Genomic DNA, 26,184 nt, shown 5'->3' on the forward strand with positions numbered 1-26,184 from the left:
CCATGGCCAGATGTCCAGCCCTGCTGTCTGGGGGGACACTGGGTGCTGCTTTCCCAGTGCTGTGCCATGGGGTGCCCCTCCCTGGGGTGCTTTTCCTGGGGCAATGCCAGCATGTGCAGGCTCCTCACCAGGGGACGTGTCCCACAACCACGTCTTTCTGCAGCACAGGAGCAGTGTGTGCCATTTTGTGTCAGTTTAAACCCAAACCTCCCAGCTCACAGGCTTCCCCTTCGAGCAAAAATCTCCAACGTCCTCTTGGAAGAGAAGGTACTTTTGTTTTGGTTTGGGATCTTTTGGTTTGTGGTTTTTTTGGTTTGGTGGGTTTTGGTTTTTTTTAATTCTTCTCACACTGATTCCATGTCCAGATGGATGTTTGAGGGACGTTTTTCTGGCAACAAAAGCACCCAAATTTTTATTTCTGTGGCAGCAGTGTACCCCATTCCCCCCACCCCTGAGTGCCCTCAGTTCCCACCAAACTGGTGCAGCACAGGGACCCTGAGCTGGCTCAGGCCATGGAGGAAGCCCTGAATGACAGACACTGCATGTCCCAGCCATGCCTTCGAGCCAGGGCTGGCTCTGCAGGGAGGAATGGTCCTTCTCTTAATTAAATAACATCCCAAAAATGGCTCTGCAGCAGATCCAAGTCCCAGGGGATCTCACTGGCTGTTTTGCCCCTGACTTGTCCTGGGCAGCACCACTGCCACAAGGCATCACCTCCACTTCCCCTGGGGCTGGGGTCCAGTGGGGCATCAGAATGCTGGGGTCCAGCATGGCACACCTTGGGGCCATTCCTGCAATTCCCAGTCAGGAGAAAGTTATTTTTTTGCAGTCACCACCTTTCCCCCAAGCCATTGATTTGGAGGAAAAGCCCAGTTTCCTTAATTACGAAAGCACTCATGCAGTGGGGACATTTTTGCATGAGCTTCCAACGATGCACTTTGCTTTTAACCCTGAAATCTTCCCTGCTCCCAAGGCACCAACACACCTTCACTGGGTGGCAGAGGGGACCCCCCTGCTGTGCTTGGGGGTCGTGGCCATGCCTGGAGACAGGATCAGCCACCCAGGAGTGGCAGGTTTGCATCATTATCTGTTCTCCAGGGAGCACCAGGGCACCACCACGGTGAGGATCAGAGCCTGGATCTATCTGTTGCAGCCAGGTTGCGTTTTCTGCAAAAGCTTGAAGGCAGCATGGCCCTGCCCAAAGTCCCTCTTATACTTTTTTTGGCCTTTCCACAGGCTGTCTGTGCTGCAGCAGTCACACACAGCCCTGGTGTGCAGCCCCTGCCAGCCCCTGTCCCCTGCTGTTCTGGGCTCTCAAGGCCACCAAAGAGAGAGCAGGGAGAAATCCCAGCACTGCCCTGCCAAGGTCTCTGCTGGGTTTAACCCACACAGGAAGGGTTTATCAGCTGGGGTGATAAAGAGGGATGGATGGAAACAACATGGGGTAAGGACAGCTCCTCTCCTGCCTGCCAAGGGGTTTGCTCCTCTCTGCCATGGTCTGCAGTGCGGTGTCCTTGGTCTAAAACCCAGGAGTGAGCAGCACACGGGGGTTTGTGCTGACCCCTGTTTGGCTGAAGGGTTTTTAGGGGCTGAGGGAGGTCTGCACCAGTCAAGGGGAGGCTGGCTCCTCCCTGGGCCTGAGCTCAACCCTGCTGTGCACAGCAGAGAGCCTGAGCAGGTGAGAGCTGCAGAGCTGTGCCTGTGGTGGGCACGGGTCTGTGTCCCCAGCTCCTGCCTCGTGTCACTGCGGGCTGTGGGTGATGACAGGGGCAATCTCACTGCCGTGGCAAGAGAGCTGGGAAAGGGGTTTTGGCTTGGACGATCTCCGTGCCCAGGATGGGACACTCCCCACGGGCAGGGCACATGCCTGAGCAGGTCTTTGCATCCCAGCAAGCAGCTGAGCCCCCAACGGTGACTCTTATTGCAAAAAGAGGATAAAATAAAGGGAGAAGTGCTCCAAAATTAGACATGCATGAGCCAAAGTGTTGGTTGTGGCTGTGCCAAAGCAGCAGCTTGATCCTGTCCTGGGGCAGCTGAGGAAAGCAGAATTCCTGCAGGCAGGAATTTCCAAACCCCTTCTCCCCTTCTTTTCACCGCAGGACACCCGGGGCCGGCAGAGCTCAGCGAGCACCCCGCCCTGCCCGAGCAGGCGCTGCAGACCGTGGCCAGGCTCATCGAGGCGCTGGAAAAACAAGGTACGGAGACCCAGGGCCCCACCCGCAGGGCACACCCGGGTGCCCGCAGAGCCACAGCTCTGCCCGCTTCAGAGCGCCCCAAGAGCATCGCCAGAGCCAAAGCTCTCCCCAGGCTGCCCAGCCCCCTGGGCAGGGTGGGAGCGCGGTGTTCTCGGCCCCTCCGCCTGCCCCGTGTCGGGAAGGACGAGGTGGGCTCAGCACTAACCCCTCTCTCCCGGCTGTGTCCCAGGGCTCGACAGCGAGGTGCTCTACAGGCCCGGCCCCGCCGTGCTGGGGGATGCTGAGCTGAAACAGGCGCTCCTGGCTGGTGAGTCCCAGAGCCCGTCCCGCGTTCCCGGGAGGGAAGGGGGCTGTGGAGGCGATGCTGCCCTGGCAGGGAGGAGTTACAGCACCAACATCACCACAGCCCTAATCGCAGATCTGTGGGGCCCTGCCTGTATGCCGACCCCCCTCTTCTCCCCGTGTGATGCAGCTAAAACTGATGCAGGTGCAGGGCAGGGGCGCTTTAGGAGAATCTCTTTTTTGGGGGGGGAGGGGGTGGGGAAGAAAAATACTTGATTTTTTAAATCTCTAGGGTTTGTGTCTGAGAAGCAGGGCAGGGAGAAAGCGTCTTGGGGATAAGGAAAAAGAAAGAGGAAAGGGAAAGCTCATTATTTACAAGAATGGGAAGCTGTTAGCAGGACTTAGGGGCATGAGCAGGGTGGGGGGAAGGAGGAAACAATTTCCCCATACCTGCTTCTAAACCCGCTGCTGGGATAGGATGGCACACGGCGCGGGGCGGGAGGGACGCGATGGATCCAGCGTGCCTCTGAAATCTGGGTTTTTTGGGGGGTAGGGGGTGCATCGAGCATCCCCATCCTCCGGCCGCCGTGCCCAGAGGGCGGCACTGTGACACCAGGCACGGGCGGCCCCACACAGCCCCGGGCTGGCCCCGCATCCCGCCGCATGCCGGGCGCTGCCGGCCGGGGGGCGGCGGGAGCCGGGCGGTGTTGCTGGGGAGAAGGGCTGTGATGAAATCGCTATATTAAGCACCATGACCTCATCGCTTCCCGCGCACCGGGAGCCGAGTCCCGCCGGGCGGGGAAGGAGGGATGCAGGAGAGGAGAGCTCCCAAGGATGCTCCTTCCCCACTACCCCAAGAGGGCTGCGCTCCCCACGGAGGTGATGGGGGCTGCGGGCACCCCACCACCCCACTCTTCTCCCCCAGCTGTGGGCTGAGGAAGCCCGGAACAGCGGGTTCTCTTCTTCACAGCCTTGTACCCCGGGCCAGATTTACTGACTGAGCTCTGGAGGAGGTGAAGACATCCGAGAGCAATCCCCTGGACTGCCCTGGGCACTTGTGCCTAGGCTGGGCTTCGGCAGCAATACCAGCGCGAGAAGGATGCTTTGTTTTCCAAGCTCACAGGAGTTATGGGTCCTCTGTTCTTCCCATGCAGCTGGTGCAGCACCCCAGGCAGGTCCAGGGCCCCCCACAGAGCAGCACCACTGCAGTTACTGCCAAAATCCTGCTCAGCCTAAGGAGATTCTTCCAGCTCAGGGCAAACCCCACCGGCTTGGCCAGAGCTTTGGGCACTTGGTGGGTCTGTCCAGGTCTGTCCATCTCCCATGGCAGGGCCCAGCATTGGTCAGAGAAATGCCATTGTAGTTTTCAAAACATTTGAAAGCCCTTAAAAAAACACCAGCAGCCCTGGGAGACTTGATACTCCCAAGCCCACATCTCCTCTGGGACAGAAATCTTTAACTGGGCACCGCAGGGGGCTGCCCCTTGAGCTCAGCAACACTGAGCTGGGCAAAGTCAGCACTCCCCAGAGCTGGAGAGGGAAGGACAAGTCTCACACTTATTAGCTCTCAGCTGAAGGGGCTGATGCTCAGCCATGCCAGAGGGATGCTCTGCAACAGGATGGGAATGGTGTTCCTGCCCGAGTCAAGCATCCCAGCAGAGACCAAGCTTGGCAGCCTGCTCCTATTGAAACTCCTGCAGAGCACAGACCCAATGCTGCTTCCCCAGGACCCTGCTGGAGCCCACTCTGGGCTGGGAAGGGCTGGAGAGCATCTCTGCTTTGTCTCCCATACCAACCCTCTCATTGCATTTGGTGGGATAGAAAAGCCCTGCCAGAGCACTGGGGTTTGCTTGCCCCGTGGGTAAGAAGACAGAGTCACATTTCCCTTTTTCCCATGCTCCTGCTGGTTTGCCCCTCCAGTGTCCCATCTCTGCCAGCAGCCTGCCTGCAAAGGACAAGCTTCATCCTGGGGAATGGGGAGAAATCAGAGCCAGGGTTGGTGGCTGCTCTAACCAAACCACATCTTGGCTGGGGGGAAATCTGGGTAGCCACAGGGGGTTTCAGCTTCCCTGGGAAAACCCAAATCCCACTGATGTTTGGCAGTGGTGGCAGGAAAACTGCTAGAGAGTGCAAGGAAAGAGGAGCAAGGGCTGGAAAAGTTCAGATGTTGGTTTTCTAATCCCCATATCTCAATGTGCTGGAGAAATCAGCATGTTTTCTGCACTGAAAGAGCATCTGAATTTCCAGTGGGAAGAAGGGGGGGGGGGGGGTGGTGTCTTGGGACACAAGGAGCTGTGCAAGTCAGCTCCTGGCTGTCCCTAGGAGCCCGTGGGCACTGTGTTCCCGGGGCTGGCAGTGCAGGCACAGGTCTGAGTTGTGCTGATTGAACCCTTTCCCCATCCCTGGCCCTTTTAAAGCCCTTACCATGGGGGAATCTTACCTGTGGGCAGTCCCTGCTGAGCTGATCATCAGCCAGGTTTGGGATGAAGGTTTCCCATCCTCATGGCAGCATTGGACAGAGTGGCTCCTCATGGCTCTACAGTCTGAGCTGAGCCTGTTCCCATGCTGGCACTGGTGACATTTTGCAGGTCGGTGGCATCTGATTGCTGTCTAGAGCCTGTGCCCCAAAATTGGTATTTCCATGATGGATGGTGCAAAAACAGTTAAGAGAGGCGAGGGGGGCATGCAGCATCACTGCACATGAGAATCAGAGTCACATGGTGGCACGAAAAAGGGACTTAAAGAAAAGCTGCAGCTTCACAGGGGGCTGGGGGGAGCTCAGCAAAGGCTGGGAGGTGATCAGCCAGCCAGGAGCCCTGCTGCAGTGTCAGGGAAAGAGTATGGGCTGAAAAAGAGGAATAAAGCAGAGTTTCACCCTGCTGCCCCCAACGCTCCCTGCAGTGCCTGCATGGGAGCTGCTTCACTCCCTGGGGTATTTCTGTGGTGTGGGGCCACACACTGACCCCAAGAGTTTCCAGCTGCCAGCACTCCTGCTGTCCCCTGTGTCCCAGGGCTGCTGTCCCCTGTGTGCAGCTCAGGGGCTGTTTGGGGTATGAAGCAAGGGGCAAATCACCCACTAACTCCACAGTGCCTGGGGACATGAGGTGTATGAGCCTCGTCAGTGCCCAGACCTGATGCCTTCTCCCCCCAGGCTTGCTCAGGGTTCTGTCCATGCCTGGGACGTGGACAGCAGCCTTCTCACTGCTGCTGCTGGAAACTTGGGACATTCTTTGGGGGGTAGCAGCAGAGCTGTGGGTGGGCTGGTGGGTGCTGGAGCCCTTCAGGCCTGAGGGACCCAAGGAGGGGGAGGTTTGGCTTGGGAATGGCTGCAAAGTCCTGTGTGCAATGTCCGGGCAGTGCTTTGCCGCCGCTGAGTAGGGAAGGTCTGCGTCCTTATCCCTCCTCCCTGGCGGGGGACAGTGCATAGAGACCTCACCCCAGAGCTCCGCGGGTGCTCCCTATGGCTCAGGTGGGACCGAACCCTTCCGGGGTGGCTGCGAAGCACTGAAACCTCCCCCGCACTTTGGATAACCCCCGCTCTGCTCGGCGCTCTGGAGTCCAGCTGCAGACGTAAACACTGAGACCCTTCCCCAGATACAAGCGCAGCAATGGGAAGAGGCTCCGCTGTTGTCAGGGCCAGGCAGGAGCGGCTGCGGCTGGGCTGCCAGGGAGAAGGCGGCGGCAGAGCGCGGCGGATTGGAGCCGGTGTCTCCGGGCGTGCCGGGCGCGCTGCCGTCCCTGCGCGCTCCGGTGCGCGGCCCGCGCGGAGCAGTCTGCCTGGAGACACGCTCACGTGCCCGGGAATTAGGTCAGGTCTCGGTGGGGATTAGCGAGACACGGTGGGTCCCGGGGCTTCGCTGGGGCTGCCAGGAGCTGCTGCTAGGCAGAAAGGGTCGGGGAGCGAGGAGCGGCTTGGGGGGCTTCACGCCGCTCCCCCCGTCACCACGTTGTGGATGCACAGGGAGGGAGCGCATCTCCATCCTCATCCCTGGGATGCCACAGGGAATCGGAGGCCCCCAAGGGCTCTGTTTTCCCCTGGCCAAGCTCATTCCACCAGGATGACTTTCCTCCCGAGCGTGAGGCGCCCCGGTGCCTGCGGCACTGCTTTTTATTTATACCTGCAGTGGAAATAAACCCCGTGTCGTCAGAGCCTGGCGAGAGGCATGAGCTCATCTCTTATATTTGGTGGTGATGAAAGAAGGGTAAATAAACGGCAGCAGCAGAGACATCCCTGCCAGACCCATCAGGGAGAACTGGGGGTGAGTTTTTGCCATCCCCTCCCATAGCAGCTGGGAAAACTGAGGAAGGGGATTGCCTTAGGGAAGGTGAGGTGGGGGAAGGCAGTCTCAGTGGGCACCTCAAATGGCATCCCAGCACCCCTACCCTGGCTAAGTGTAAGCCAAGGGTATGGTGGGGTGAAACCCCGCTTGGAGAGTGTTTGGAGCTGGCAGGAGCTCCTGTGCACGGGCAGGGGCTGTCCTGGTAGCTGCCAATTCCCCAGCACAAGGTACCAGCAGGCTGGCTGGGAGATGTTACAATGATGCTGAGTCAAAGCTGGGAAATATTCCCTGATTTGGTGCACAGTTTCCCAGTAAACCCTCACTGTGGGATGCCCGGAGCTCGAGTGCCTGGTCAGCATACGAGCAGATGGGAATGTTCAGCCCCCACAGCTGGACAGCAAGGACATCTCTCTAGCACCCATTGACAACTAAAACTAAAAGGCCTGGAAGGTGTAGGGAAACTCCCAGGTCGGTATTTCAAGCCCCAGGGTGATTTGGGTGCCTCTCTGTCACAGGGACCGCACACCTGAGAGCATCTCACTGCAGCAGCGCTCCGTGGCCAAGGTCCAGCTCAGCCTGCTGGACTCCCTGCTGGGAGAGGGGTCCTGGGTGCTGGGCAGGGTCTGCACCTTGTCACCCATGAGCTGCTCAGGGCTGTGGCCACATGCAGGGACAGCTGGTTACCAGGACCCGCTCAAGCCTCTCCTTCAAAACAGCCCCCATCTCCCCCACAGCCCCTGGTGGCTAAACATCCTCCTCGTTTACCGAAACTCGGGGCTTATTCACGCCTCCCCGGCAGGCTGCAACTGCGGGAGAGCTCTTGGAGTTTCCTGCCCAGCCTGACTCAGCCCAAAGCTCCAGCACCTTTCTGCCTCCACTGGGATGTGGGGTCTGGAATCCCAGTAGGAGGAGGCTGGGAGTCCTTCCCTCTGGGCCAGTGGTCATCCCATGTATCCTGTCCACAGTCCTAAATTTATTCCTGCTTTTCACCTCTCCATGGGCAAGGCATGCTCGCTGCTGGTCCCCGGATGCTTGCTCTGCCAGCAGGTCAGCAAGCAGGTTGTGTGTTGGAGGGGGTTGGTATGGGGTCGAGGCTGGGGTTTTGGGGTGTTTTCCTTCTATTTATGGCAGGCAGATGGAATCCCTCCGTCATTCCTCCATCATTCCCCTGGGGAAAGGATGGGAACATCTGGAGAGCAGCAGGAGAGCATTGACTCATCCTGCAGCTTCATTAACTTCTTATAGCTGGTTATCATTTCCCTCAGATAAGAAGAGAGCAGCATCCATGGGTCAGGCCGGTGGTAATTGTCTGGGAAGGCTCCGGGGTTAACCCTTCCCCAGCTGCCAGCTGAGCCTCCCCGAGCTGCCGGGGCACAGCCGCTGCTGGGAAACAGCTCGGAGCATCCCCGTTGTGCTCTCAGCCTGAGGGGAAGCCCAGCTCACCAGGGCAGTTCCTGGGGCAGAAGAACTCCTCCTGGGGCAGGAGGATGCCACTGCATTTCCAGGAGGAAGGAGACAACAGGCTAATGGCTACTTCTAGTCGCAGCGCCACGGAGAATGGTGCCGTCAGCAATCAGTCTCTGTCAGCGCGGTGTGAATCCCCGTGGTCCCCCCATCACGCCTCTCTCTGGGTGTAAAGATGTTTTTTGAATCTCGCTTTGAAACCGGCTGAGCCTTCCCTTTGAACACCCCCCCAGGCTCATGCCTAACGAGGCAAACAAGCTAATTAGGCCACGGTGGAGCCCGGGGCGGATCGCCTGGGGCCAGCGCCCGGCAGCGGCCCCTTCCCTGCGCAGGAACAGCTTGAGGCTGCTCTCCTCAATCCGTGCCAGCATCCTTAAGGCGAGTGACAGGTCCCTGCAGAAACCCTCGTGGCGGGTGGGAAGGGCTTTGGGGTTTGCTCGGTGCATTCCACTGATGGGAAAAGCTCTCTGCAGTGCAATGAGACCCTGGGACCCCCCAGCAGCATCCCTGGGTTTTAGCCATGCACTGTGAGTATTCAGCCAAAAACAGGTGTTGGAGCATCTTGTGGGATCCCTGACCCCACTCTCCTCCACCTGCCCAGCTCCAGACAACCTGCCAGCTCACAGCTCCAGGGCAAGTGCTACCAAACACGGGGAACTGACTGCCATGCCCCTACAAAGCCTGGCAGAAATAACCCTCCTGGCCAGCCAAGAAGGTCCAGAAGTGTGGCTGGGAGATGGGAGCATGAACACGGACCAGAATGGGGCCAGGGTGCCGCTGGCACAGCCCTGCCCACCTCGAGGATGCCGAGGGCAGAGCGGTCCATGGGGCGATGCTGTGACTTCGTGGGGTGCCAGAAGGGCAGCACCCCATTTGCCCTGGGTCACATTTGGCCACGCTGGATGGCTGCCTACCCCAGCACGGTGGCATCTGTCCCGGCTGTCCCCAGGCTGCCCCGGGACACAGCTCCCAGCTGCTGACAATGAGGTAGCGTCTCCAATGGCTGGGTTAAAGGCTTCCCTTCGGGCATTGGCCAATCTGTTTTCTCTCCGTCTGGGAGCCAAATGGAAGGCACTGGCCATAAGGGACCCACTGCAGCTTGGTGTTCCCACGCAGGCAGGCAGCTCCCAGGCTCTCTGCTGCACAGCAGGGACACTCCAAGGAGAGAAGATCAAGGTCAAGGTGCTCAAAACCAGCTGTTTCCCATCCCAACCCTGCTGAATGTCTGTTTCTAAAGTTTTGTCCTAGGAAAGAGGGTTTCTCCCCTCTTTTGGGTTTTTTGCCCCAGAAGGAAGTACAGCTGGAGTGGTTGGAGGCTCACAACATTTTCTGCTGGAAGATGCTGGGCTAGGAGATGAAGCATCTCTCAAAATGGCTCCAATTTCAGTGAAGCTGCATTGGGGGGGGGGGGGGGGGGTGTAAAGATCCAGTGAGCAGAGTGGAAGGGGGCTCTGAGCAAGCCCACACTCTTCTCTGTCATTCCAGGCCATTTGGGGCCTGACACAGCATCTTTAAGAAAATGACAAATTTTATTTTCTTTTTTTAAATTAACCATTTCAGACTATCTCAAATATGTTCATTTTTTAAATTATTCCCAACCTCCTGTACCTCTCACCCTCCAAATTCTCCAAGAAAAAGAATTTCAAAACATTGCATTTGGGTCCAGTTTGAACCAAAGCCAGATTTTGAAACCTTCAGATCTTTGCAAAAGGCACCATCATCCTCCAGACAGCCACCACCCAGCCCAGCCAGGATGGGAAACCTCCAAGACAAACACATGAGGCAATACCAAAGGATGCTGAAAGGCTTCTTCCCCCTGGACCATGGTGAAGCAATGTCCCTGTGCTGGCCTGGCCATGGGGCTCAGACAGACACATCCCACCCTCTGACTCCTGACAGGCCATGGGACATTTCTGCTCCCAGCACTGCCTGTGTCCTGAGCCCAGGACCCCTGAGCCCCTGAGCCCAGGCTGTGTGGCCTCCTGTGCTTTCCCCCATTCCTGGAGCATCCTTCACCACCTCCCAGGGCAGCCACCTTTCAGGGCTGGGAGAAGTCATGCCAATTGGGGCACATTCACAGCATTTTGGGATTACTGGGGGTCACATGGGCCTTTAGCAATTGAATTGTCTGGGAACCATAACCCCATTCCATGGATGCCTTCTCCAAGCAGGTCCTGCTGGGCTGAGGTTGGCACATGGCACCTGGCCCTGAAAACTGGAAGGTTCCTGGGGCAATTGTTCAGTTCTTCCCATGGGTCCTATCCTACAGTGGGACCCCAGTGGAATGGTGAGGCTCCCTGTCCCATGCACTGGATGTAGAGTTTACTCAGAGCAGAGATGCTGCCTCGTGCTCTCCTTGGGCACGTGAAACTCGGGGTCAGTGGAAATTGGGACAGGAATATTTGCTGGGTGAGTGGTGGCAGTGAAATCATGCACTGCCCCACTGGGGAGATGGGGGCATGGGCACAGAAATCAGCTCCCATGTCTGCAGGAAGGCCCACAGGGATGAAGAGCTCCGAGCTCTGTGCCAGAGGGAAGATCCCTGGGCTCAGGGCTCCCTGTGTCTGTCTCCCCAGATGCCTCAGCTGTGGACATGGACCTGTATGAGGCCCAGACACTGGCAGATGCCCTGAAGTGGTACCTCCAGGAGCTCCCCACACCCCTGATCCCTTCAGCTCTCTACAGTGACTTGGTCCACATGGCTCAAGGTAAGCACACATGGGCTCCCCCCACACCTGGGACCTCTGTGGAGCTGGAGAAACTTTGGGAAGCCCCTAAAAAGGCTTCCCAGCATCTCCAGGGTGGCTCTGACCCCATCCCCTACCAATGCTTTACTAAGGGCAGATTCTAAGAAAGGCCATCGGGAACATCACCTGTGCTGGAGCAGCACGGCAGATTTTGGGAGATGCTCTGGGAAAGAGGGGACATCCAGGGGGCTGCTTTGTCCCCACCACAGCGTGGTCTTCTCCCTCTGCAGTGCCTGGAGGAGGAGGTGCTGCCTGCCAGGACGGGCAGCTGCCAAGGCTGGGTGATGCTGGCCCCAGAAGAAAGCGTTATTATAATATTTTGGCTCTGCTGCCTGGGAATTTTTTCCTGTAATCTCATTAACTCCTGGCTTTATATGGGCACAAAAAATTCTCAGCTTTTTCAGCTTAGTGCCATTAGGAAGTGCCTTTAGATCCCCGCAAGCTTTTGAGGCTCTGTGCAAATGTATGAGACCATCAAGGTTTTGGTTTTGTTTGATTTCTTTTCAAATAAACAGAGCAGGGCTCATACCCAGGTCAGCAGAGCCCATGGTACATCCAAACAGTGAGGCTGGACCAAAACCCATTTCAAGTGAGTCCTCACAGAGCAACTCAATCCCTCCCATCCTGAAGGCCTGTGGGCATCACCAGGCACACAGGAAACCCTTGCTCACTCTGTTCAACAGGACCTGAACCTCTTGCTGCTTGTGAAACCAGGATTTCTTCCCCTTCCACAGCAGCTCTCATCTCACTGCCAGTTGCTGCAGTACCCTCCATCCCTGAGCATCACCTCCCCATCCTAAGCCAGATTAGTGTTTGGGCAGATCATATTCTTGGCTGCCTTAAGAGGCACTAAAAGATCACCAATACCTAGACCAGCGTGGCCTTTTCCTACCATATCCTGATAGGAAAAGGCCACGGGCTCTTTGTGGCCTCCAGCGAGGCAGAAGGGAAACAGGGAGAAGGTGAGGGATAACTCACACCCCATCCTCCCTGCCCTGTGCTGAGACACAGAGCCAGAAGAAATACCCCTGGGGCTGGTGGCACAGAGAAGCTGCCTTCCCCTCACCCGTCAGAGGAGAAATCAAAGGCTGCCTCCCTTCCAAGGATAAAAACGCAATTAGGAAGCAATTAGCTGGGTTGCCTCGTTAAGCAACTTCAAAGGGAAGCGCCTTTCCCTGCAGCCTGTGCTGCAGCGGGCTCTGCTCCTGGCACAACAGGGGCAGGAGGAGGAGGGGGCAGAACGGTGGAGAAACCAATGGGAAGAGGATTTCTCTGGGGCTTAAAGGAAAAAATTAAAATGTAAGTCTTTGAGGAGATGGTGCTGGTTTTTGGCTGCCTGCCCTGCAAGGCTCCTCTGCCCTGCTTGAGGCTGAGAGCTGGGAAAGCAGCAAGATGACCACCTTCGAAAGGAAGGGAAAAACATCCTCAAATTCCCCCTTTGGCTGTGAGCCTTCTGCTGCAGGATCCTCTAGGTGCAAAAAGGTGCAAAAAAAGCAGGAACTGTGGCGGGGGGACCCTGGAGCAAAGCTAAACATCCCTCAGGAGCAGTTTGTTGGATACAAGGGCTCACCAACACCCCATCGCCAACACGGCTGGGTTGCAGACCCGCTTTGGAGGGGATCCCAGACCCCTCCCCTCTGGCTCTGGTGCACCCTGGCTCCAAGGATGGATGTCGGGAGCTGGCTGGGCATTGGCCAAGCCTCAGTCCTGGTGCAAAGAGCCGCGGGGAGCTGAGTCAGCCCCCAGCCGAGCCGGGCTTTGAAGGCGGCTGAGAGCAGCCCAGCCCTGGGGACTTCCCTGTCCCCAGCAGATAAAAGGGCTGGGACAAGGCAGGAATGAAGGATGGCTGGAGAGTGGCTGTTTCCTGTGCCTGGGGCAGCATCGAAGTCCCAGGGCACTGAGCTCACAGCTCACAAGACCAGGGAGCCCCAGCCAAAGCTGCCAGAGGGCACGGGGGACATGGTGGGAGCTCGTGGGCTGCGGGCTGCTCAGGGCACCCATGACAGTGGTTTTGGCAGCACCTCTGTGATGTGCAATGCCATTGTCTGATTTTATCCATATGGGCAATTCCAGTATCACTGGAAGCAGCTGCACCCCAGGCAGCTCTCCCTGTTGCTGTGTTTCATAGGGAGTGAGACCATGATGCAGGGGGCTGCAGGAGCCTCACTGCAGCCCCACCTGAGGCCCAAGTGCACATTATTTTTTCTTCCTAAAAACCCTTTCCCCTCCTAGCTCACTGTTTCTCCAGGGGAGGACTGAGCCTTTAAAATCAGTAGATCTTCAAGCTGGTGCCCGTTTTCCCACCTCTGCTTTGTTCTGCCTTTACTATGGCTTTGCTGTGCACCATGGAATGTTCTCCATTTGAGCAGCACTGAGGGATTTTGAGGTGCAGCCCTGACCAGGTGAGCAGCTCAGCCCTCTGAGCTCCCTTCCTGGATGTGCTGACAGAAAGAATGTGCTAAAGGCACCTGACAACCTGATCTGGGGTGGTGTGACGGGGCAGGCAAACCCCAGAAAGAAGTGGCCAAGACCCTGAAGAAATCATCTCTGCAGATCCTGGGATATCCACAAGTCCTGTGGCCTGTCTGGGAAGGGATGGGCTGTAAAAACATAGTGTTGGGAGAGGTTGAGGTCAGGTTTTTTTGGGTTTCTAGGAGGAGCAGAGAACTACCACAGCTCATGCCCTGTGTGCTGGTAGGTGCTGGGCTCCCGTGAGAGGCATGGGGATGCCCCTGACCTCCCAAACTGACCATTTTTTTTCCTGTGTCCTCTCTGCTACAGAGACCCCAGGCCTGGAGGAGTGTGGCCAGCGAGCCAGAGCCCTGCTGGCCCCCCCAGCCCTGCCACAGCCACAGGCACTGCTCCTGCGCCAGCTCGCCCGCCACTTCTGTCACCTCTGCCAGGGCAGCCACCGCAGCCGCCTCTCGCCCCGGCTCCTCGGGGAGCTCTTTGGGGAGCTGCTGCTGCACCCTGTGGCGGCCAGGTGAGGTCCCCTGCCATGCGTGGGACAGGGAGGGTGGGAGGAGGGTGCCCATGGACAGGCTGCTCCCAACCAAGCCGGTTCTGCTGTATGACAGCCCACCAGTGCCCCAGGCACAGCGTTCTCCGAAGGGGGAGGCCAGATATGGAAGCTGCCATTCCAGCTGTGCGGCTCAGACATCACACCCATGCCCAAAGTGAGCAGGCACAATGCACACACTGGAATTCACAGCATTGCCTCAGTCCCACAGCAGACCCACGGGGGTAGCTGGCTGCTGTTCCAGGAAGCTGGGGGTCTCCAGGGAGGTGGAACTGCTGCTGTCCTCACACACCTCTCCTTCTCTTCTCAGCACCGAGGCAGGCCCTGAGCTCCGTGCAAGGATCCTCGAGTCCTTCATCATGGCCAGCGAGGTGGCAGAGCTGCCAGCAGCTCCTGGTAAGAAACATCTGGCTGGAGGGGGGACAGCTGGTGTGGCATTCAGAGGAGTGACAGCAGCAAGTCATGGGGCAGTTTCAGTGATGAGGAGGTGCTTCTGTCCCTGTGGCAGTGCCCAGGCCGTGCTGGCTTCCTGCCCCGTTTCCCTCTCTCCTTTCTCCTCAGAGACACTGATTTGGGGCCATTTCTTTGCAGCCCCTCAGAAGGTTTGCAGCTGTTTTCTGGCTTCATGTCTCTGTCATTGCTCTCTGGTCCCTGGGTTTGTGATGCAAACAGGTTCTGATCCCCCAGCTTGGGGGCTTGGTATGAGCTGGGGGCTCTTGGTGGGGGACTAGTGTGCAGCTTGTTACAGAGAGCAGGGATCTGGATGTAAACTGGAAGGAAGAAAAATAGCAGCATGACCATAAAATGGCAGGATGGTACTTGCACAGGATCCAGTCAGGGTTTATGATTTTTGACTCACATTTAGTCCCCATCTGAGCAGAATCACCCTGCATCCACTGCTGCTCCCCCACAGGACATCCCCAGGGTGTGGATGAGGACAGACACTTGCTCCCCACCTCCTCATGCATGGACAGCAGTCAGGAGAGTGGCTTTTCCTGCAGATGTTAGCAAGCCTCACCCCCAGGGCTGCAGTCCTGCCCCTTTCATTGCCAACACCAGTGTTTGTCTCCAGCACCTCCTTGCTCTTTTGCTCTGCTGGCCACCTTCTCTTGCTGTTTCACTCTTGCTGGGTGGCAGCTTGTGATCCCATCACTGTCCAAAACTGAAGCCCGTGCTCCCTGTGCCCTCTGCAGCACTCCAAGGATGTGGGGGCAACTGGTCCATCCAAGAAGGGATGTACATGGGAGGGAGAGAGGGTGCTCAGGGGAGCACAAACCTCAGACCTGGAGACCACAGAGACCCATTCTTGCGGGATCTCATCTCCAGGCTGTCACTGAGACCCATCTATTCCCCCACACTGAGCTGCCTGGATGCCTGAGGGGCACAATTGCTTCCAGCCCTCCTTCTTGGAGATATGCTGGCGCTGGCCCCAGTGAATCCTGTTGGTTTGTGATGTCTCTGGGTCCTTGTCACCACCCTGCCTCCCTGGGGGATGGCCAGGCCAGGCTGGATTACGACTTTTAATATTCCTCATAAATCAGCCCTTTCAGACCTGTCATCTCATTTATTGCTCTCCCCCAAGCTCACACCCATGAGTTTGTCAGGATGCATCTGTCTCTCCCACCTGCTGATCCAGCTGATGGGCAGCTGCAGCCCAGCAGTCCCTGGGGTCACTGCTGCCATCCCCAGACTTTGTAGTGTCATCCGTGTCACTACCCCAAACTGAGGAGAGGGGTTGGGCAGGATCTTGAGGTCCTCATCCCCTTTCTGAGTCAAAATCTCCCCTGTGGTCATCCCACAAGTGTGGGGCAGGACACAGGACACCTGGACTCGCTGTGGGACTTCAGGCAAGTCCTGCCACCTCCCCTCTCTTTGTACCTAAAAGCGAGGATATTATTACTTGGCTGTCATCACATTAGGAGGTTGGGAAGCTTAATTAAATGCCTGCAAAGCGATTTTTAGAGCTGTGGATGAAAGGGGCTATATATAAAGTGCAAAGAATTATTATTAGCGGTGCGGTCCAGGTCCTGCTCCTTCTCCCATCAGCCTGGCCCCACTCCCCTGCATCCCGGCACCGGGATTATTTTTGTGTGTGTGAGGAGTTGTGGGTTTATAATTATACATGTAAAATAGCTATAAATACCCTGCAATAACACGGCGGGTGTGCGTGCACAGCACAGGAATAGGAGTCGGTAGCTGACATAAGGAAATCGTGGTGTGACCTCATTCTGACTCATGTAAATATACCTCATGTGAGGGGGCAGCTGGGGGGCTTGGGGCTGTTTGGGGCTGCAGGGGCAGTGGCCTCCTTGGCAGGGAGAGGTTTGGGGAGAGATCTGAAGCTCTCTGCTGATTCTAGGGAGGCTCCTGCAGGGCCAGGATACTTCCTCTCCCATGTGTTCTGGGACTGAGCTTTTGAGTCTTGGATGTTAAAATCTAAAAGAATAAAAATGTGAATTATGGAATTTGGTTCCTGTAGGGGCTTCTCTGGGTGAACTTGCTGTTTCTGAGTTTGCACATCCCTTCCTCCAGGAGCTGCTCCTGGGGGTCTCTTTAGCTGCCCGTTTTATGAGCTGCAAAGGAGAAAATGGGTTTGTGATGGCTCTTGAAAGCTACTCCTAGGATGCAGTGCTGGGGTCATGCTGGAGGCACTGGTTTGTATAGGGCCCTGCTCTGGCTTGCATAGGGCAATGCCACAGATCTGTAGGGAAGCTGCCATGGAGCCTGGGGGCAAGTGACTGCATTCAGGCCATCTCACTGTGCTCTCCAGTGAGTCCCCAGCACTGGACAGACACCCCAGGGGGACATTTCTCGGCCCCTTGGGGGTCCAGGAGGGCATAGAGAGCTCACAGCAGGATCCCAGTGTCTGGGAATGACTGTTTCCCGAGCAGGGTGAGGGGGCAGGGGAAGGCAAAGGGAAGGAGTGATGCAAATACCAGCTCAGCTGAAGGAAGATGACTTCATCTCCTTTTCCTCTCCTGGTGCTATTTATAGTCACTTTAATTTACTCCCCTTTGCTTTATTATCTCTCCAACAAGCCGTTAGCCCTCAGACAGCAGGATGCCTTTACTCACCATGCAGCCAAAAGTTCTGAAAAAAACCTCAACCCACCACCAAAAAAACCTGAAAGCGGGGGCAGGAGGCAGAGCGCTTGGGCAGGAGCATCGCTGTCTTGTGACGTAGCTTTCTGGAAAAACAAGAGGACTTTTGGCTCCTTTTGGAGAAAGGAGTGAGAACTGGGCAAGGAAGATGTCCCCTAGCTCCTTCAGAGCAGTGGCTGGAGGGGTCAGGACCCATGATGCCAGGTCCTCACCCTAGGACAAGGGCCACTGTTTTGCTGGACCCGGCTGAGGCAGACACGCCCTGCATCCCCCCAGGGAGCCCCAGCCCTGCCCTGCTTCACGTGGGGCAGTGATATCATGCCAGGATATGGGGATCAGCACCACCCCAGGTGCCTTGAAAGCATCTTGCCAACAAGCAGATTCAGCAGCCCTGCGCCATGGGGAAACTGAGGAACAGCTTCCCCATGGAATCACCCTTCGAGTGGCTTCAAAATCCCAGTCCCTGGGAAGGCTGGTGCCCAAGTGCCCAGCCCTGAGCTTAGCTCTGTGGCACCCCATCCCCAGTGCTCAGCAGGGCTGCAGTGGTGGCAGTGGTGGGTGACAATCCCGTGAACATCCTGTGATGTGACACTCTGGGCACTTCCCAGCCCAAGCCCCATGCAGGCACCTCTGGGACAGCATCAATGCTGAGCAGGACTGCCGTGTTAAGCCAAATTAGAAGGATCTGGCTTTGAAGTTTTTAATTAACTTTCTCCCTGTTTGCTTTCTCCTGGATCCAGGGGAAAAGCCCAGCCTCCCCACTCTCCCCAGCTGATGTGGCACGGGGGAGGTTGCAGACTTGGATGTGCAGGGGGTCAGGAGGGAGAAGGAGGCATTGTATGTAATCCAGCACAGAGGGTGCAGCTGGGGGCTCTGTCCAGGTGCTGCCCCGCCTCCCCGGGAGCATCCCTGCACAACCATGAGCATCCTCCCACCTGGCTTGGCACATGGGCCACAGGGAACCTCAAATTTTCATTACCCCTTGGTGTTTCATCCCCTCAGAGCTGCTGGTGTGGGTTAAAAATAGCCGTGAGAAAACCCAACCGAAACTCCGGGTGGAGAGCAGCATGAAGAAGACATGGCTGAGTGGTCTCCTGTGCCAAAACACCTCGTTCTGCCTCCCCAAATCTGCAAATAATACAGAGAAAACAAATTAATGCTGGGGAAGGGGAGGAAAAAGAGCCAGAGCCGAGCTAGCAACATGAGGTAGAGAAAGTGGCTAAAAATAACAGATCCCTGAAGGCATGGGGAGGAACATGACGGGGATCCACACTCCTGCCATCCCAAAAGGCAGCCTTGTGCCTTCCCAGCTGCTCCTCATAACGCAGCCCTGCCCGGTGAATCCAGAGAGGGAAAAGCCTCCGAGAAGGGCAGCAGCGGGGAGGTGAGAGGTGCAGAGCTGTGCCAAGGAGCCAGGAGCAATGCTCCCACCTTCAGCAGAGCATGGGGGTCCCCCAAGCACCCAGGGTGCCCAGCTGGGAGGGAGCTGCTGCCTGACCCACTTGCAGGCAGCCGGCGGGCAGTGGGATGCTGCTGGGAGACCCCAGGAGTGCTGCCTCCACGGCTAATTTTAGCCTGTGTTCAATTAATCATGGAATGGGAGGGGATCACAGCAAGCCCAGCCTTTGCCAGTGCCTCCCCTTTCCACCCGCGTGTGCTGCTGCAGGGTTCAGAGGAGCAGGGGTCAGGCATTCCCTGATCCTGTGGGTTTGGGCTGAGGAACTAAGAGAGATCCTGTGCCACAGTCCTCTTCCTCCAGTCAGCTTTAAGAGGGTATAGCAACCCTGGGAAGGATGTTATCTCCTCATGCCTCAGTTTCTCCCCTGTGGCTGGCATTGGTGACCTTTGCCGTGGAAATTTCTCAGGTTGCCTGTACAGCTCTGAGCAGGCATCTTCCTGGCATGTCAGAGCTCTGGAATGCCTCCCTGGGATGGGGAGCAGTGACCTCCAGCAAGGATGTCTCAGCCAGCCCAGACCTCTGCTGCATGCCCTAAAGGCAGCCCCTTTCCTGGGACTCACCAGCTCTGGTGTGTAAAGCTGGGGCAGGAACAGCTGCACTGCTCGGAGACAGGCAGCTTTCCCAGCACAAAGGAGAGAGCCTGGCAATGCTTTTGGGGTACAGCTTGAGAGCCCGGTGGTCCTGCTCTCCCCACGGCCCAGCTTCATTGGTCCCCATGTCAAAAGCACTGCATGGTCCAGCCCTCCCCCATGACAGAGGGAATGGCTCCTGACGGAAACAGGGCTCGGCTGGGATTGAAACCCTTTTCCTGCCTGCACTGCGTGGCCAGAGCTGATAAGGCCTGGATAACCCCAAGCATTGTGTGTTCTGTCAGCCCATGACCCGCCAGCGTGAGAGGAAACGCTGCTGCTCAGCCAGCCAGGATCCAGGGGGAGACTGTGTGCTGGTGGTGGGGTGCTGGAGCGCCCTGCTGTCTGGCCAGCCTGCTTTCCCTTTGGGCAGCATATGAAGTTTTGGGATGGCTCTGTCAGATTCGTGCCAGCCCAGGTTGCTGTGTCAGCACACAGAGAGCTGACCGGCTCTCAGTTGTATGGTAATGAAAAAAGCTGCCAGCATGAAAAACCTGGGGGTTCAGGGTGATTGTCTGGCACAGACAGGGTTTGGCCCTTGGGATTTGCAATCCATTCTCTTGGGATGGAGCTTTGAACCTGGGACACCTCTGCCTGTCCCAGGGGGCAGCTCCCAGTGACCAGGCTGGCTGAGCAAAACCTCGCCAACCCAGAGAGAGCCACCAGCTTTGCTGTCCCACAATGGTGAGGGCTGGCTCGCTCTCTGTGCCGGCTGCTGGCCAAGCCAGACTGCGGGAATGTGTGTGCCAGCGCGCGTGTCCTCCCGGCTCCTGCCCTCAGACGCTGTCTGGGCTGGCGTCACCCTTTCTGCCGCAGCGCCTCTGCCTAAACACCGTGGGCAGCTTCACAAAAGAAGATGAGGAGGGTGACAAAGTGCCAGCCACGCCACCAGCCACAGCCGATTGTCCAGCTTGGCACCCAAGCCAGGAGCATCTTCGACTGTGGTGCAGCATTTCCATCCCCTGCTTCCTGCCTGGCAGCAGGTCCTCCTGCTGCCCTTTTGGCCAGGAGATGCCAGAAAAGGGCAATGCTTCCCATGGGGAATTTCATGCTAGAGTAGGGAAGCCGAATCCCACTGTGATTCCACCAGCACCCTTGGACCCTGCCTCCCTCGAGAGCATGCCGGCTCTGTTCCAAAGGGGTGGGAGGAGGCAGGCTACCCAACACAGACACATGAGCAGCTCTGGGGAAAGGCAGGATTTGTGCTTCCAGGAGGGAAAATGAGTCACAGGGGGATGACAGGGCTGTGCCAGCAGCGGAGCGCGGGACTGGGGTAAGTGGTGGCTGTCGGCTGCCATCCGGGAGGTCAGGCAGAAATGCTCTTACAGGCCTTGCCTGGCTTTAAAATCTATTAACGTCATTTTGCTGTTCGAGCCGAGAGCTGTACAGGCAGCACAAACGTTCAGGCACAGCTCAGATCAGAGCAGGATTTCAATTACAGTAATCAAAGGTGACACAGATAAGAAACCCCTGGTCTATGGAGCCACGACAGCTGTCCTCTGGCTCCAACCAGCACCCATCCAGAGCAGCTCCATCAAAATCACTGAAGTGGTACTAGGGTAAAATTGGATTGGAATCCATTTTCATCTGCAGTGGTGGAAAATGCTTTCCCTGCACTCCTTGGGGAGGAAAACCACCTTCTCAGGGACAGCAAGGGAGGAAGGTGCCAGGCATGGAGGAGGGGACAATATCCCTGGGAACAGCACTGACGACTGCTTTTGGATGATGGAGGTAGCAGAAGGAACAGCTGGGATGCTGGAGCATCAAGGCTCTGCCTCCTGCCTTCCCCTTTCCATTTCAGCCGGGCCCCACAGTAACTGTCATGGGTGAGGCAGAGATGTGCTCAGCTCGGTGTCAGGCTCCCTGGAGGGATGGACATCCCTCTGTGCCCTGTCCATGGACCGAACATCCCAGGAGGTGCTGCAGGATGGACCCCCAGCCAAGGAAAATCTTGGGGGAGGGTTGGGAGGTTGGAGGAGAAGAGTCCAAGGGGCAGGAGCTGGCACTCTTCTCTCATCCTTGTAAATGGCAAGGTGATGTACAGGGAAAGCTGCCTCCTGCTCCTGCCTCTGCATGTGTTGAATTGTCCCCACTGCTTTTGTGACTTTTTGCAAATCTTTTGGATAGCAGCAGGGCATCCCTGCCTCTGACTCCCTTACCCCTTTGGGCTCCCACTCCAAGGAATCGCTGGTGCCCACTGCCACAGCCTAATGGGACCCTGTTTGCAGACAAGCCGTGGGGGCATCCCTTGGTCCCATGCACACAAGGGGTCCTTTCTGCCCCTGCCCCAGCACGGCAGGATCCGGCCAAAAACACAGCATCTCTTTCTGTGCCCCCTGGCCCCGCTCCAGCCTGGCCAGGTGTCAACTGCCCGGCTGCAGCGTGTCCCCCCCCCACGGTGCTCCGCCGGGAGCAGAGTCCTCTCCCAAACACTGGAGGTTTGTTCGGGGTGGCGGGGCTGAATGGTGGGTCTGTGTGGCCGGGAATGCCGGGGCGGGGAGGGAATTTGAGCCGCTTGTTTCATCTGTTTACCTGGAAGTGGAGGTCGTGGCCAGGCCCAGCTGCCGCAGCGGCGGCCCTTTCATGCCGGCGCTAACGGGATGGGGAGTGCCGAGCTGCACCCGGCCCCGTGCAGCCTGCAGCATGACAGCGATGGGGACACAGCAGGGGCTTGGCAGGGCTCCCCTCCCTCCATGTGCCTGCACGGTGCTGAACTCTCTGCTCTCTGGAGAGCCAGAGCCTGGGGAGGGATGTGGGGATGACCCCGAGCCATCACAGAGGTGGGTGATACTGCAGGTCATCCTTTGTCCTGCAGCATCAGTATGTCCAGGAGCTCTACAGAGTCCCCCTGCATGTGTCCCCATGCCAGCTGGGTCCCCATCCTGGCTGTGTTCCTCATACTGTTGGCGGTCTCCATCCTGGCTGCACACCTCTCCATAGCTCTCTGTACCGGCTGTGGTGTCCCGCACTGGCTGTGGACACCTATACCAGCTCTAACCCTGTGTGGGTTGTGCATCCCTGCACTGGCTGTCCCCCTGTACCAGCAGTGTCCCCATGGGAGCCACTTAGCAGCCCTGGGAGAGAGGGGCCACCCATGCAAGCACTGGGTTTTGTCCTTGCTTGAGGCAGGACTGACAGCCACACACAAGCTGCTGGGAGAGAAAGGGGATGATAGCATCTTCCAGTCAGCGCCTGGATGCACGGGGATTAATGCAGCTGGCTCGCCTTCCCCAGGATTCAGGTTGCCTTATCTGTGTCTATCTGTTCTTACCCAGGCACTGCTAGAGCTGCTCCGATGTGCACAGCTAATCCCAGAGGCTGGCAGATAGGGCAGGGACTGCTGCTTCCACCCACACCCTGCCCACGCCCGCAGGGCCAGGGGCACAGAGCTGGGCCGTGACCTGTCCTGGCACAGGCCAGCTGATGCTGGGCATAACCAGAGGCACAGGGCAGAGGTGCAGGAGTTTGGTGGTCTCAGTGTGGCAGTTGTATGTGCAGGGTTGTGAGGCAGGCATTGCCTCTAATCCTGATTCTGAGGCTGCATCACCTTCCAGTTCTCCCAGCAAAGCTGTGTCTGCTCAGTTCATCTCTGTTCATCTTTCAACTCAAAAAAGTTACTGTCCCATGGGACTGTCTCTGGGAACTTGTGGCTGTTCTTTGGTTAAGTAGATTTCTCCATCTTTTGGGTATTTCTGGCATTTGGGAAGGGTTGCAGGTGGTGAAGGGGCTGGAGTACCCACAGAGGCTGGAACCTCACTGAGCAGCCTGGCACTGTGTCATGCTCAGGAGACAGGGAGCAAGGGCTAGACCATTTCACCTTACACCACACAGATGTGGCTGCAGCATCCCTGGCTCTTCCCAAGTATCTGGAGGACCCATAAGCCCTGACTGCTCATCCCTGGTGCCATCAGAAGGGTGTCTTCCCTCTGGCTCCTGGCACTTCTTTCTCCATTCTGTGCTGGCTCCTCATACCCTGGGGCAGGAGGAACATCCAAGGCTGTGTTTCGGCACCATCCCAAATTTCCAACCTGGCACACACAGTGCTATGGCAACACTTTATTTTTTCAGCTGCTTCCCTGTTTTCTTTGCAATTGGGCTCTCTCACTGGGTGATGGTGATCACAGGGGCTATTTGGGCAGGGTTCAGCATGCTGCTGAGCAAGCAGCTTGTAGCGTGGTGCGTCGTGGTGGCCTGCCCTGCCACGTGCCCCACACCTCGCATGGCTCTGACCCTCCCTGGCCACAGCATAGAGGGAAAAACATCAACTGGGCTTGGGGGTGACTGCTCAGCTCTGCACACCCCAAAGTTACCCTGGGACCTCAAAGCTACCCATTTCCCATGGGCTGTACAGCTCCATGTACCATAGACATGGACTCTGCAGACTGATGTCCCCAAGGTCACCAATGCCACCAGAGCTCTGCATCTCTGGCAAAATGGTGCTGAGTTTGGTGAAGTGGGTGCCAGCATGGCTGGCACTGCTCTTGCTTCCATGACAGTCCTTCCTGTGTTCCCAGCCTGTGGCTCCTCCAGAGCATCTTTCCTGTAAACTCCTGACCCTGCTAAGTGGGGTTTAAAGCTATAAGGAAGGTGGCCTGGAGAAGGCTTTGTAAAATGCCAGTGGGGAACCACAGCAAAGGAAACTATGTCAGGGGGAGAATGGGGTCAGGAGAGCACAAGCCCCCAGGATCCCTGTGTGAACAGGGATTGAAGGACAGTGACAGGAGTTTGGTAAAGCAAAAAGCACAAGCAAGAACTGGCCCTGGCCAAACAGCCTCCCTGGGCAGTTTCAGGAACAGTCACAACCACTGAGTGGCTGAAGGAAGCTCTGCTCCACAGCTTCTGACAGCTGCTTCTGCAAGAGCCTTGAATTGAACATTGGGGGTGTTTCAGAAAGAGAAACCTGAGTGTTTTGGGGACCAGAACAATTCAAGAGATCCTAAACAAATTCACAAGCCATCAGTCTTGATGGGAATCTGGTCTTTTCAGCAAGAAAGACAAAAGCCTTTGTCCAAGTTGTTTCCACCTAGCTTTTAGTGGGATTAGAACTGCAGTGTCCTGTGCTGGCAGGCATCCCCCAGGCCAAGCACAAGCAGCCCCTGAAATCACTTTGTGCAGGCCTCAGAGTCCATCTTGGCATCCTGTAGCTTGCTGCTGCCATCACTTCCAATTTAGACCTGCTCATGGCAGAGACCAATATAGAAGCACTCTGCAGGATGGCACTTCCCCTCCCCAGGGAGCCAATGCTGGCACTTTGCTCTTGCTGCTCACCAGCTCCAAGGAAGACTGAGGAGCTTGAATTACATTTTTCCAAGAAAGGTGGATTTGGTTTGCAGCAATTTAAGGACTGGGGAACAGTTGTTCTGCTCTGTTGAGCCTTTCTGCCATCTGGAACAGCTTTTGATTTCCTTCTGGATACCTCTGCCATGAGATGGCAGGACAGGGAGAGGGGCAAGAGCATCACGAGGATCCCCAAGGAGGGGAAGGATGAGGAGGTGGAGTCAGGGGACACATGGGTCTGTTCCTGTGTGCCCTCTTCACAGGGGTGGGTGAAAGTCAGCCCAGGCAAATGGAGATCTGATTTAGGGAAGGGCTTGGAACAGATCTCACTATGGAGGGTTGTGGAAGGTTGTGGAAGCCCCCAGTCAGGCTGTCCATGGCATGTGCCCACTCTGTCCATCCCCTTGGCAGGGTGGTGGCTGTGAGATCCTGCAGCCGCTGCTTTTCATTCTGCATTTTCCAGCCCAGGGGCAGAGAAAGCCTCATTGTCTCCATCTTCTCTCTTTTCCTCCTCTTTTCCTGGGGAAAAACATAAAAGCAAAGTCACCACATCAGGGCTGGATTACTCAGGGACTGAAGAGGGAAGAGCACATCCAGGGCAGTGGGCACTGCTAACCCCAGCTCCCTGGGTGAGGTTTCTAAAGTCTAGTAAGGGGTTGGTGCTCCTGTAACTTTATCCTCAGTAAAGCCATAAAAAATGTCTCCCATTCCTCTAGTTGCCTGTTCCTTCAGAAACTGGGGCAGAACTGGGTCTCTTGGGCATGGTCCTCCTCATAGTTGGAAAACACCCCACAGAGCTCTTCTAGGGGCTGGACACCAGCTCCCATCAGCCCTGCATGGCTCCGAGCCACTCATGTCCATGCCACATATTGGTGTCCTCTGGTCCCTCCCAACTGCTCTGTGACAAACACTTCCTGTGTGGTGGATTTGATTTGGTGTCTCTGAGGCTGACACTCAGCTCAGGACCATGCTGCCACTGCCCAGGCAGCCTTGCTGCCCTCAGCATCCAGTGCTGGAAACCACAACCTCATGGTGAGCATCCTCCCTGGAGAGGCCACGCTCTGCAATTAATCCGGGCATGGTTTATGCTAACGACTCTCCCCACTTTAAATTATAAATGGCCCTTGGCATGTGTGCACACAAACACATGTGTGTGCGCAGAGATCCTTTAAGGCCATCATTAGCTGTAATTAGCAGGATCTGTCACTCATCTTTGGCAGTTAACGATGAGCCCTGAGTCAGAGGAATCCAGCGGCAGATAAAATAAACACGATTTCAAACAGTTTGGAAATAACAAGCCCTCATTAATCAGACAAGCCCCAAAGGGAAGTGCTTGGAAAAGTGGCAGCTTCTTTGCCGTTGCTGAGAGTGGGGCTGGGTGGGCTCCAGGACAGCCCCTGTGCTCCCCAAACCCCCCTCCAGTGGGAATGGGAGGGAGGATATTCTCTCTTGGCTGACTTCATTGCAGGACTGAGGTGTCAGAGCCAGTCAGCTTGAGCAAAAACCTGAAAACTGGCAAAACCTACACAAAAGGGCTCCTGCATGGCCCCTCTCTGGGTGAAAGCAGCTGAGGCATGGCCTGGCCCGAGGTGCAGGTGGGGGTGATGCTGGTGCAGGGCTCAGCTCTGGGTAGAAATGAAGCAGCTCTGGGGCAGCACATCCCACAGCCATCACTCACCCCAAGAGATTAAAGGCTGTGTGGAGGGGAGCATCCCCAGCAGCACAGGGGACA

General features: G+C 56.7%; 1 protein-coding gene across 1 annotated transcript in view; it reads left to right on the forward strand.

The window, feature by feature from the left end:
* Positions 1 to 1,985: 1,985 nt before the first annotated feature.
* Positions 1,986 to 26,184, forward strand: part of LOC132331011 (phosphatidylinositol 3-kinase regulatory subunit alpha-like) — a 28,085-nt gene continuing 3,886 nt past the window's right edge. Inside the window, exons 1-5 of the mRNA XM_059853928.1 lie at positions 1,986 to 2,195; positions 2,425 to 2,502; positions 10,797 to 10,928; positions 13,749 to 13,950; positions 14,297 to 14,382. Of these exons, the coding sequence (XP_059709911.1) occupies positions 10,814 to 10,928; positions 13,749 to 13,950; positions 14,297 to 14,382 (403 nt within the window). The 5' untranslated portion in view covers positions 1,986 to 2,195; positions 2,425 to 2,502; positions 10,797 to 10,813. The remainder of the gene's footprint in view (positions 2,196 to 2,424; positions 2,503 to 10,796; positions 10,929 to 13,748; positions 13,951 to 14,296; positions 14,383 to 26,184) is intronic.

Source organism: Haemorhous mexicanus, chromosome 9 (assembly GCF_027477595.1).
Source record: "Haemorhous mexicanus isolate bHaeMex1 chromosome 9, bHaeMex1.pri, whole genome shotgun sequence".
NCBI classification, from domain to species: Eukaryota; Metazoa; Chordata; class Aves; order Passeriformes; family Fringillidae; genus Haemorhous; species Haemorhous mexicanus.